At 45.2% G+C, this 13,197-nt stretch overlaps 1 protein-coding gene across 1 annotated transcript in view; it reads right to left on the bottom strand.

Annotated features, from left to right (window-relative positions):
* Positions 1-13,197, bottom strand: part of KIF6 (kinesin family member 6) — a 255,403-nt gene that overhangs the window by 170,894 nt on the left and 71,312 nt on the right. Inside the window, exons 6-8 of the mRNA XM_015571886.1 lie at positions 8,626-8,731; positions 7,698-7,836; positions 1,671-1,886 (exon numbers count right to left, since the gene is read on the bottom strand). Coding sequence (XP_015427372.1) covers positions 1,671-1,886; positions 7,698-7,836; positions 8,626-8,731 — 461 coding nt within the window. The remainder of the gene's footprint in view (positions 1-1,670; positions 1,887-7,697; positions 7,837-8,625; positions 8,732-13,197) is intronic.

Below are 13,197 nucleotides of genomic sequence, written 5' to 3'. Positions count from 1 at the left end.
TAGTATCCTTTATAAAGGCACCAGGCCCTTTTACTCCACTTCCTAAAGGCTTCTGATCCCCTGCCTCTCTCTTCATCCCATTCTTCGCACTGGACTAGGATAACGGTCTTCTCATTGCATGTGCAAACTTTGTGTCCTCTGCCGATCTGTTCTTCCCAGCCTCTCACTCTACAATGCCAACCATCCTGGCCTCTCGCTTCCTAAAATGCTCCTTTCTCCCACAAAGGCCCTGAAAACTACCCAGGTGATTGTTCTGCTTGCAACATTCCTTCCCCACACTCTCCGCTCCCCCCCCCCCCCACGTTCCTTTTGGATCTGTCTGGGGTTAACTGGAGCCCGGGTCCTCGTGTGTGCTCCCTCAGTAACAGAGAGGCGTGCTTTGTAGCTCATTGTTCAAGGCACTCTGAGGTCAGAGGCGGTGTTTGCCCATGTGCGCCCTCGTTTGTAATATGGGGTAAAACAAGAACTTAGGTAAGGGTTAAGCAAGTTAATTCAGGTAGAGAACTTTGAATAGCCCCTGATACATACAAGGGCTATGTATGCTTTAGTTATAATAATAATAATAATTAGCACAGTACCTAGAACAAAGTGTGTACTCAATAAATAGGTGTTGAAGGAATAAAGGAATAAACAAATCCTATATTAAAAAAGGGTGATATGCAAATTGAACGAACAGCAGAACAACCGGAATGCCCACGGCCCCTCACCCTGGCTGGCCCCACCCCCGAGCGGGCACCCTGACCCCAGTCCTGAGTGGGGCCAGCTGGCCAACCTCCCGTGGCCCCTTGCCCAGCTGGCCTGCCCCCAATGGCCCCTATCGTGTATTGGGCCTCTAGGAGATGAATGAATGGATAAATTCACCTGCCCAGAGGGCTGCTTACTTTTCCAGCCCGCTGTTACCCATCATAGAGTACAGGTGTGCCAGCTGGAGCAGTCACAGGAGTAACGCCCCTCCTCTCCACAGCCACTACAATAAATGCTAAAAAGCATTTTTGGTTTCCTATGACTTTGAATTTATCCTACCTACACTTTTACTAAAAAAAATATTCAAAGCAAGAAGATTTGGAATTAAAAGGTAAAAGGGTTCAAATATATGGTAACGGCCGGAATCTAGACTTCAGGTGGGAGCACGTGGTAGAGTACACAGATGTCAAATTATAACCTTGCATCCCTGAAAACTATGTATGTTATGAACCAATGATACTCCAATAAATTTAATTTAAAAGGCAATAAAGGGATATAATGTCACAATCTATATACCCAGGCGTCTCAATTTTGTCTTTATAAACGAAACAATCTCTTTCTGTGTGAGACCAGGCTCGAATTATTCCTAAGCCAAATCCTTTAGGAAACCTTGCATGTCAGGGCACCATCCCAACAAACATTTACACAGAAAACGTTTACACAGAAAATGTCAACTGATGTTGTCAAAAGGGAAGCATTTAAACCTTTGTTCTAGTACATTCCATACTTCAGATTCTTCCAAGTGTTCAAGAGAAAGGTTATCAGCCACAACAAATATTAGTAATAATAAAAGGAAGAATTACAATGATGAGTGTAATGATAAAGTGATCATTGCTTACACTATTTCTACTTGTTATATTGATGTGCAATTTATGATATTCTATATCAGGTTCTATAATCTATATTTATAAATAAATGTCACCGACCTGTTTTTCTCTGGAGCAAACTGGATCTGTGCCCAAAAGTGGTGGCATCTTGGGCCTGTGTGGAAGCTGAGGGCGGCAATGTCCTTGGGCCCTCCGGGTTCCCTGCGGGGAGGGGCGAGTTCTGTGCGCGTCTAGATTCGTTTCTATCCGCGCCAGATGCGTGGAGGGCATCTTGAGCTTTCTTCTTTTCCTTCTTTAACATGTTGACCAGAATATCTGAGGCATGACTTAAGGATTTCACGGCTCATGCTAGATTACAATGATCGGAATGTGAATGTTTCCAATGAGATTAATATTCCCAATAATATTCACTATTTCCCACGCGGTGAAGACTGAGGAAGGCTTCAATCTCCTGGAGTCACGGGTGGCGCCATGGGCGCTGGGAGGGCACTGGTCTTCCACTGTGGTGCCATCGTAGGCAGAGAGCCAGCCCCGAGCTCAGGGGCACGCTCTGCGTGTGAACTGGTGCAGCCTTACCATTGTTATGAAAGGTTTATAAAGATCAAGTGAACACTGACAGGCAGTAGGCAATGGCTCTATGAACATATCAGTGAGCAAATTAGAGTTAACCCAGGAGGCTGCTCAGCAGCGCTGACAGAGAAAACCCAGAGCCCGCCCTGCTGGGGAGCGGCCAGATCAATTGTGGTGCCCAGAGCACCTCCAGGCTTCGTTAACATACTTTCTCGTGGGCTTTAAAGTCACTTTGTTTAAAATACATAATTTTGGGTCTGAAATTGAACTGGAAAGAGGTAACTTATTAGTATAAATAGTCACTTTTAAGGGCACTGATATTTAGATATATGATGGGAAATGATGGTAAGAGAGAAAATCATTGCATTCTACCCCACCTCACTGTTGTGTTGTGCTCAGCACGCCCAGAACCCGAGGGAGCTCTTGCCATCATTCTAAGGAGAAGCCATTGTCCCTCTTGAGAATGGCAGAGCCCTGACTGCACGTGAGGAATACCAATTCAAGACCTTCGCCGGCCCTGGAGGCGGCTTCATTCATGCAAGAGTTGGAGAGAACATGAGGACAGTGCAGGAGGGAAGACACTCTCAGAAAGGAGAGGAAGCGTCCAATTACACTTATTCTTGGGCAAGTAACATGGACATCACTTGCCCTCCATCTTCTCCTCAGCTTTGACTCCAATGCCCATTTCTGGAAGGATAATCAGTTTTTCTCTTACAATCCCAATGTGGCTCCTATTCTTTGCCTTAAAAAAACTTGCAACCAGCAAAGGTGCTCACACCTCTGTGAGTCTGACATTGGCCTGACAGAGAGGAACGGGTCTCCACTCCTCGGTGTGTGATCGACAGCAGCAGACACCTGCTGGGTCCACGCACTGCAGTGCCAACCTGCTTTCTTTTCCCCGCCCAGCGATGCTCACGGGAGCTTGCGCTGTGTGTCAGGCTGTGTTCCAGGGACGGGAATATATGATACCACGGCAGCCCCTCATGAAGCAGACGTCCTAGTGGGGAAGGTGGGTCACACACACGCATGCATAGACACACACATGCATAGACACACACGCTCACACATGTGAGAGAGTGAAAGTGCTTATTTAAAAAGGCCAAGATCAACTGAGTGGCTGCTCTGCACTGGGCGCTACCCTTTCTGAGAGTGACATTTTATGCTGAGATCTGAATGGCAGGCAGAATCAGGCACAGGAGGGGGACCTCCGCAGAGGGAATGGCCGGGGCGAAAACCCTGAGGAGAAGTGGCCTGGCAGAGGTTCCCTAGCCCCAGTGTGACATTTTTGGTGTCACACTGGAGTGGGGGTAGGTGCTGGTACTGAACTCCGGGGGGAGAGGCCGGCGGTGCTGTGAATCCTCCCGCGATGCATAGGAGAGGCCCCGGGCACAGCACTGCGCAGCCCAGACGGCTGTGGTGCGAAGCTGCAACACCCTGTGTTAGAACAGCAACAAGGTCACTGTGACTGCAGCCTGACCCAGGGGGCAGGGGCATGAGAAGTGAAGTCAGGGGGTCGGGGGTGGGCATGATCACGCAAGGCCTCATGGTCTGGTGGATGCAGTCTGAGCAGAATTCTGAGTTTGATGGGAGGCCCTGGAAGACTGCGACCACGTGTTTCGGTTCCTATTTGATAAAGCTCACAACACAAAGCTACCTACTGTCTTCTCATCTTTCCTGTCGTCTTCCCCTTCCCGCTCTGTTTAACGTGGGCCTTCCTTTGTGCCCAGCGCTGTGCAGGGACCAGGGGACCCCCCATTATGTTTTCTGAAGAGGCATTAGAAGGGGTGTTCAAACTGAACATGACACTAAAATGACATCATTTTCACTCTCTTTCCAAGACAAACATTCAACGCCGTCCACTCGTTTTGGTCGCATTGCTGTCTCTGGTTGACCTCGAGTGTTAGCACTTTTCCCTGTTAAGTCATGTCTCTCTTATTCCTGTCACAGTCTTGGCCCTCTTGGTTCTACAGGAAAATATATGAAAATATCCCCCAACCCAACTGTGAGAGATGATGAGGTCTCAGGAGGCTTTCCCGGCGAGGGCCCTTGCTAAGTGTCGACGCTGTGAGGTGTGGATCTACCCGCTCTTGCCCTTCTGAGCTCCCCGCTGTCTGAGACGCATGTCTGTCTGTCCCACTGCCCAGCGCCCTGCCATGCCCAGGGACCCTCTCAAGGCTCTGCTCTGCACGTGGGCTGGCAGGCAGGCCGTTCCTCCCAGAACGGAGTGGAGCCAGCACCTGGAGAGCTAGGAGTGAGTCTTGGTGCGAGCTTTAAGGTCAGTGTTCCCATCCCCAGGCCTCCTACCCACCATCATTTTGAATGAGTCTCAGAGGGGCCACCCTGCTCACGTGACTGGCAGTCAGGAAGGAGTCTAGTGTGGCCCCATGGACCGCAGTGGAGAAGGGAGATGCCGGTGGCTCTCTCTCACTCTCTTCTTAAAATAAACGTATATACTCCGGCCTGGACTGCTCCCTCCCTGTCACACCTTGTTTCATCCCTTCTCGATGCACAGACAGTCATTAGCCCAAAGGGGGATTAGGAAGTTGGCAGGAGGAGTTAGGGGAGAAGATCCTCAATCAGGACCAAGGCCAGGAAAAGCAGCGGAGCTCAGCTGGGGCTGGGCCAGCACCGAGGTCCAGGCTGGGGCGTCTGGGGGAGCAGGAGGGAGGGGAAAGGAATGCAGGGTGACACTGCCTGTGGCCCACAGGGCCTGTGTGGGGGTGTCCCTCACAGGGAGCCTCGCTGCTGGCTGGCCATGAAGCAGTTAGTGCTCATTTGAGTCAGACATACAGGGTCTGCTAATTCTCAACTAAAACAAGAGGCTGAAGTTAATCAGGCAGCCTGCCTACCTCCTATTGGTGACACATGTGCTTTTTTTTTCCTTTTACCTCTTTGTTACTGGACTCCTTTCATGTGTAGGTTATTTTTATGCATTTTGCACGATAGCTGAAGCTTAAATGCCTTTTAGTAATTTTTCAAACATGAGCCAAAATACTTATTCATAAAGAACTGACCAAAATAATGTCTTGTGTATGTTTAAAGTCTGAAAATGTAACAAAATGTCAAATCTTTCATGAGAAGTTTGAAAGATAAAATAGAAAACAAAACTGAGGTCATGGGGAGACCTGAGGTCTCCATCCAACAACAGGGGCTCTTGCAGTAACCACCTCGCTGTCCCCCGAGGCCACTCCCAGCATCCATCACGGTCAGCACCCTAAACACGCCGCCTCCCGGGGCCCGGGGAGTCCTGTCTTGAACACTCACACACACTTGCTTCCAAATTTGGGAACATCTGTAAGTGGAATCCGAAGCAGTAGGTCTGGCATTTAAATGAAAAGTTACATTTAAATCAATCTCTGCTCTTCATAAGCTAAATTCCATTTGTCATGTTTCAGCCATCATTTCAGTTTCACCCACACACAAGCCACAAATTCTGGGCCATGGTGAGGCTGTGGTCAGCCTGGTGTCCGGTCAGCTAGCTAAAGATAACCAGTTAGCTTACTGGCTCAGGACTGAAGCAGAAAGGGCACTGCAGAGCAGTCAAAAATATTTTTAAATTTTAATGTGAAAAGACGGTGTACAAAAGCCCACACTTTTCAATAAACTGAAATTTTTAGTCTCTCTCTCTCTCTCTCTCTCTCTCTCTCTCTCTCTCTCTTATTGATTTTTTTTACAGAGAGGAAGGGAGAGTGACAGAGAGTTAGAAATAGTAACTATTACATCTGGCTAAAAACAAAGTAAAGATTTTTCAGTTGTTGCTCCATTTTGTTTGCTGAAGGGCTGGGGTGGCTCAGTGGTTGAGCATAAACCTATGAACCAGAAGATCAAGGCTCAATTCTCAATTCTCGATCAGGCTTGGTGTGGTCCTCTTTGGATTCCTTTTGTTTGGGGTTCTCCGCGCTTCTTGGACCTGTAAGTCCATTTCTTTCACCAGGTGGGGGACAATTCTGCTTTGTGGATTTGTTACCTTAACAGTGAATAGTCTGTACCTATTTGTCTGGTCACAAGTAGGTACAGGTAAGTACTAAAATTGAGAGTAAGGATTGAAAAACTCCTTTAGCAACGTGATAGTGCCTTGCCATGTGTTACTACATTTTATAAAGTAACAGTCAATAATTGATTGGAAATTGAAATCAGAACATCTTAGAGAGATTAAAAATGGCAGCAGAGTAAGTGGATGCTGCATGGACATGCTCCCAGGAACAAACTGGTATTACAACTAAAATACAGAAAAACATCCTGAATAATCAAAGAAAACCCGGCAGGAGGAAACTCTGATATCTGAGGACCAAAAGTGGAAACGACATAGAGACTGGTAGGAGAGGCAGAAGCGCGAAAGGGCTGTCCCTGTTCCCACAGACCACAACTGAAGTCCTGGAGAGATATCTTAGCTGTGGTGGGGGGGGGAGGGGTGCTACTGAGAACGCTGGGATCTAATCCTGAAGCTGGGCTCCCCAGCAGAGAGCACCAAACTGAAAAGGGTACCCACATAACATCTAGCTGTGAAAAGCAGCAGGGTGCTGTCTGCCAGGGCGAGATGGCTGGAAATTCAGGCACCTTCTTAAAGGCCCAATGCACTGAATTGCCTGTGGAGCCACCCACCTTGTGCTCTGGCAGAGGGAGGGTGAAGTGGACTGGAGCTGTGAGAGCAGAACCCAGGACTGGGGACTTGGGAGATAGAGCTCAGAAGGCAGACACCCCACATTTCCTGGGCTGAGCCATTCCCTCACACAGTGGAGGACATCTTTCCCACATAGACAGTTGCTTTGCCCGGGGGAAGACAGTTGACACACGTATTGGAAAACATCTTGCCCTGAGGCCACTTAAGAGACTAAAAATAACAATTAGCCTCCAGGCAGAAGCAACTGCCTCACCTTGTTGAAAAAACTCTCCCAACACCTGAGGATGATTGCTTGGGGGGCAAGTCAAGTCAGAATCCTATTAGTCTGAAGACAGAGGTGGCCTCTGGAGGCTTTGAGTCTATGCCTGATCCAATCAGTCAGGAACAGCTTTTAACACTGTCCTGCACTAGAGATCGAGAGGTGGAGAGGATTTACCTAATACACAGTCACAAACCCAGAAAGACAACCAAAATGAGGAGACAAAGAAATAACCCCCAAATGAAAGAACTCTCCAGAAGAAGAGATAAATGAAGCAGAGATAAGAAATTTATCTGAATGAGAGTTCAGAGTGATGATGGTAAAAATGCTCAACAGCATGAAAAAAGATATAGGAACTATGAAAAAAAGAACAGTCTGAGATAAAGAATGAATAATACCAATAAAGAACACATTGGAAGGAATACACAGCAGATTAGGGGAAGCTGAGAATCAAATCAGTGAATTAGAAGACAAAGTTGAAAATATCACTCAATCAGAGAACCAAAAAAAAAAACACAAACAATTAAAAAAGACATCTTACTTCAAAACGGAAAACAGTAACCTGTATTGGAAGCAGGTGTGTGGGGTACCAGGTGCTGTGCCCAGGGGAAGTCTGTGCCCCTCCCCCTGCTCAGGCCCATGGAGGGAGGGTTTCTTACCGTTTCAGAAAGGATACTGATTTCATTATCTCTCTGCTGTAGAATATCTCGTAGTTTTTTATATTCCTCCTCTTTCAGTGGCTCCTGACAGTCCTGGTCTTTGATTTCAGAGGACATTGTGTTTGTTCCATCACCCTTCTTGTCCATCAGTAGTTTCTGGAAGATGAGATAAGAGCTAGTGTCCATATCTCTATTCCAAGTGTGTTTCTTTGAGATGCCACTTTCCCCAATGACTTACACATACCAGTGTGCACATCCTTCCTGCCTCCTGCCATGCAGTGGCTTTTGCTTGCCATGTCTTCCCTCTCTCCACCCTGCCTCCTCTTTCCCGCTGCTATCTGACCTCTTCTTCCCTAAGTTGGGAAATTCCTGCTCCGACATGATCTCCTCTTGAACTTCCTTCCCTTTCTCCATAACCCCAAACCACTTTTCAAAATGACACTGTCCATGTACTGCAATTATTCTTTACATATCTGTCTTCTCCATGACTTACTTTTCTTGCCTTTTCTATGCTTCACAACAGACTTACAACAAAGGTGTGTCATTTCACAAAGTATGTCAAATTATAAGTGAGGTGGAAGTAACCTAAGGCAGAGAAAAACTGAGGATTTATATGGATAAATCCAAACTGCTGGAAAACATTAAAGGTACCAGTTCTCTGGATATAGCTTGAAAATAAATGGTTTTTGAACATGGAACTATTCCGTGTAGAAGGTAGACATTCCTGGCAAAAGAATTAGAAGTCTAGGGTCCGAGCTTATTCACTGGCAAGTAAGAGACAAGCTCTGCAGGAATTCGATGACGACCACAGCCTTGGTTCGAAGGTCATCCCATCTGGCTGTGTGGATGGGTCCCGACCTTTTCAGAGCTGGTCAGTAGGAAGGCTGCATTGTAGTTTGAACATAGCAGATGAAGGCATCTACCAGGGGAAAGGCTTAACCCTACCTTTAAATGGCGGAAACAGTGATGAATTTTACGCATGTCGGCGCCAACCTCTAGTCTACTCTCTGGGTCCTGATCTTCCAAAAAGGATGCTATTTGTTTTTCCAACCTGAAAATGCATAATATATGAGAAGCAACTGTGAGCTAGAAACTTTAGAGATTCTAATAGCACTACTTGCTTGGTTAACATTGGAAGCACAGCATACTGTCCCTAGTTCTTGATGAAAATATAGTTATCTGAATGCTGTGACTAAATATTAAGGGTAAAGAAAGAAATCGACCAAGTGAAATCTGAAACAATGCGATTATTTGCAATTAATCTCTGATGAATTTTCATACGCAGCCTTCAATATAAGAATCATTGATTTCTACAAAACATGCACTCCAGCCAAGCTAAATTTCCATGCCCCTGTGCCTACCTGCAACTTTGCAGGAGAAAGTAATGAAAACGTTTATTAGTTTCATTAAAAATTTATGCTACTCAGCAATGACCTCAAAGAAGCTGCAAAATCCTTCTCATCATTCCTGGCTGACTTATAGTCTTCACGGTGGCTATGCCAAATCCCCCATAGCTCCCAACCCTGCTGCTACTCTTTGGCCGGATCCAGCCATTTGAAATGAATAAAACTAAAAAAAAAAAGACCGTACCCTTTTATGTAATGATGTTTACTTTGAATTTATATTAGTTCACACAAACACTCCATCCATGCTTTTGTTCCGGCCCTCCGGTCCAGTTTAAGAACCCATTGTGACTCTTGAGTCAAAAAGTTTGCCCACCCCTGCTAGACTGAGAAAGCCAAAGCTGTTACAAGTGGACGCTTTGGGTTCCTTTCCCTTCACCTCAGTGTCTCTGCCTCTCCACTCAGGGCCTCTTCCTTTCTTACATATTTAGGATAATATCCCTCCTTCTCATGATCAATTTCTCCCTTTGGGTCCTCTCCAGGCCTCTGCCAGCTTTACCCAATTAGTTTCCTCTTTGTCTCCTCTCCACACTGACTCTCTCCTCTTTGCTTAAATGATTTTCCTGTTTTTTTTCTATTCTAAAACAAAACACAATAGGAAACAAAACACCTCCCTTTGGAGGGACCACCCAACCACGCTACTCAGGAGTCCTGCTTTAGTTTAGTTGTACATGTGCTCACGACAGCCTACATTGCATCCTGGAGTCTGTCCCACCTTCGCTCCCCCATTAGTTTATAAGCATCTTGAGGCAACTATTGGCTCTTATTCACTTTGTGTCCCCTCTCCCCAACCCTGTATGTAGACCAGTGCACACATTAGGTTCTCAATACAAATATGTTAATTAGCCAATGGATTCATTTCCCTGGAAATTATTCCCTCTCGGTTGAGATGGAACTCTTTATAAGGAAAGTGTAAGGATGACAATCAGTATCTAAGATGCTAAGTATCATAATGGGGCAGCAGCATACCTTTCCCACATTATGATGAAAATATTTGCATACGTTCAGCATTTTTTTAAAAAAGTATATTTTTATTGATTTCAGAGAGGAAGAGAGAGGGAGAGAAAGATAGAAACATCTGTGATGAGAGAGAATCATTGATCGGCTGCCTCCTGCACACTCCACACCGAGGATTGAGCCAGCAACCCAAGCATGTGCCCTGAATTGAACCATGACCTCCTGGTTCATAGGTGGATGCTCAATCACTGAGCCACGCCTGCTGAGACGTTCAGCATCTTTTTAAATTGCATACATGTCTCTTCCACTGTTGCTATCAGCCCGCTCACACAGATGTAAGGATTTCCATCACACGGCAGCTTTGGATTTCACTTCCATCTCTTCCTATAATCTGTGACATGCAATAGCCGATGTTTACAAGTGAGAGGCAGTTTCTATTGCTTTTGTAAGGAGACTTTTCGGTGCTTGCCATGTGTGCTCTTTGCCGATTGACAACATGTTTCTTTGTAGAGCTTCAAAGCGCCAGACACACAGAGATTCGTTTCTGGTACAAATATTTTTATGTTTTTATGCAAAGTCTTATAAAATACATGTTTATGAATAAACCCAAACAATACAGATGTGAATAAATTAAAAAGTGAACATTCCTCTCTTCCCCTCCCCCCCACCACTCCCGTCTTCTTTATTCACTCTCGATACCTTGAGGAATCCACTGTTAACAGCTGAAATATGTTCTTCTAGCTCTCAATAAAGCTGATTTCTATATCCATATGTATGTATATTGTTTGTTTTTACAAAAATTAAATCCCATTATGAATAGTGTTCTGCATCATTATTGTTCTAAACAATGTGTAAGGTATTCTTCCATGCCATGTATCTTCCAATACATGTAGATAGAGCTATTTCATTTTTTATGGCTACATGACATTCCAAAGTTTGGGTCTATTGATCCTCTCATGATGGACACTGAGGTGACATACGTGTAGTTGCTACTTTCCTCTGTCACCCATGTGGAGGCCTGGATCTACAATTCCCACTTAATGAGGCTTCAAAAAATAGTGACGTTTATCTACTCCTATTTTCCCTGAATACTTGGAAGGCATTCGGGATTTTGAAAAATCACCATTAGTTCTAGGATATACCCTTTTTCTGGAGTAAAAGCATTTCGTAGTTTCCGGTGTCCATAAAATTTCCAATAGAAGTTATGGTTAATCAATCGGTTCTTCGCTGTTGCTTCTTCTTTATAAAATAATTTCTTCTGTGCAGTATGATGTTAAAGTATATATTCCAGGGCACATGCCATGGGGGAGGCTGAAGGGGAGTCCTGCTCGTAAGAGAGCACCGTGAGAGACGTGTGCCCACGGGGAATGGCTTGTCTCCCCAGGCTCTGGCCTGCTGCCCACCCTCCTGTCTCACAAAACATTAGTAAGGAAGGACCAGGGACATGATCCCAAGAAAAACTTCTTCCGAAATGAAAGAACGGATCGCTCCATCCTTTCTGGGACTCAACTAGTCTGCTACAAAACTAAGAATAAAAATCAGGCCTTTGACAGGCAGCATTCTTTCTCGGTGCTTGAGACCACAGGGAGTCTTTGGATTAAAAATAAAAATGCCTGGTATTCCCTCCATACATGTGTTGAACTTATTTTCTTATCAACCAAGGACTTGGCCTAATAATTAAAATGTAAAAGAATGCCTAATTCAGATGTGTCCGATGTACTTCTCTAGCAGATAAGAGTGAATGATTGACCCCGAATTCCCCATATTTTCCTATCTCCAAAAGTAGTTCCTGAGTTCATACCAGTCACTGCTCCCACTGGGGACTCTCCAGTGCCCGAGCCCTGCAGGGCGGGGAGGGCCTGTTTGTAGAACTGGCTCCCTAAGGAGGCCACGTGAGCGTAATGGAGTCTGTCCTTTAGGAAAAGCCCAAGTAAACAAGAAACTTGACTTTTTCTCTAGGTTCACTAAGAGAACAGAGGGCAGAGAAAAGAACCCTATAGAGAAGTGAATGTAAATGTGTACCAGCCAGCCCTACTCCAAGCAGACAGGAAAAATCGCAGTTATTTTACTTACGCGTGTGTGAACCCACCCCGTGGCTGGTGGCAGGTGACCTATGGACCTACACCCAACTCCACCACACCCACCGTGTGTAGCCCGACTCCACCACAGTGACTGCATGTAGCCTCGCTCAGCCACTCTACTATATTACAGATTTTGACATCTGGCCACATCTTAAGAATTGGCTGTATTTCTTAATGTGTATTTTGCCCCCTTGAGACCACTGTATTCCTTTCTTTCTGCTCCCAGTATTTCTTGCCCAAAAGTGAAGTTTTGTCTATAACCATATTTTTGTAGAAATCTACATTTAATACTGTGAATAAAAAGGAAAAGCAAGCTATTTATCACTAACCATAGCTAATATTATTTGAATGAGCACTAAATGCTAGATACTGTTCTGTGCCTTTGAATACATCACTTTTAAAAAATATGTTTTTATTGATTTTTATAGAGAGAGGAATGGAGGGGGAGAGAGAGAGATAGAAACATCGATGAGAGAGAAATATTGATGAGAAGCTGCCTCCTGCACACCCTGGTGCATGGGGTGGCGTTCAACCAACTAAGCCACACTGGCCAGGTTGCATATATCCTTTCTATAATCCTCACAACTAGATGAGATAAGTACCCTTATTACCCTCTATCATAGGTGAAGAAACGGAAGTACAGAAGGTTAAATATCTAGCCCAAGATCACACAGCTTGCAAATGGCAGAACTGGATTCAAACTCAGGTAGGCTGACTTTAGAACCCAAGTTTTTAAGCACTGTATTTATCACATTATAGCAAAGTTATATTTAAATGCAATCTCAGACAGTGTGCTTATACAAAAGAATGCCATACCTACTAGAATCCTTTGAGGAGGTAAACAAGTGAATAGAAAAGCAGGATGAGCTGAGCAGCAGTTGCTTAGATCTTAACAGGAGCAATGGCCGGCATGACGTACAACAGTAAGAGAAGTTAGGAAAGAATCGGCATGCCCCACACCAGGAGATCAGGTACATAAAATGATGGCACGGTTACATACTGAGTTAACTAACTATGGTGGTGAAGAGAGAGGTATAGTTATTGACATCAAAAGTACCTAGACTATGTTTTGATAG

The sequence above is a fragment of the Myotis davidii genome, unplaced genomic scaffold (assembly GCF_000327345.1).
Source record: "Myotis davidii unplaced genomic scaffold, ASM32734v1 scaffold289, whole genome shotgun sequence".
In the NCBI taxonomy this organism is placed as follows: Eukaryota; Metazoa; Chordata; class Mammalia; order Chiroptera; family Vespertilionidae; genus Myotis; species Myotis davidii.
Note: the sequence above shows the minus strand (reverse complement) of the source record. Positions and strands in the feature narration are given on the sequence as shown.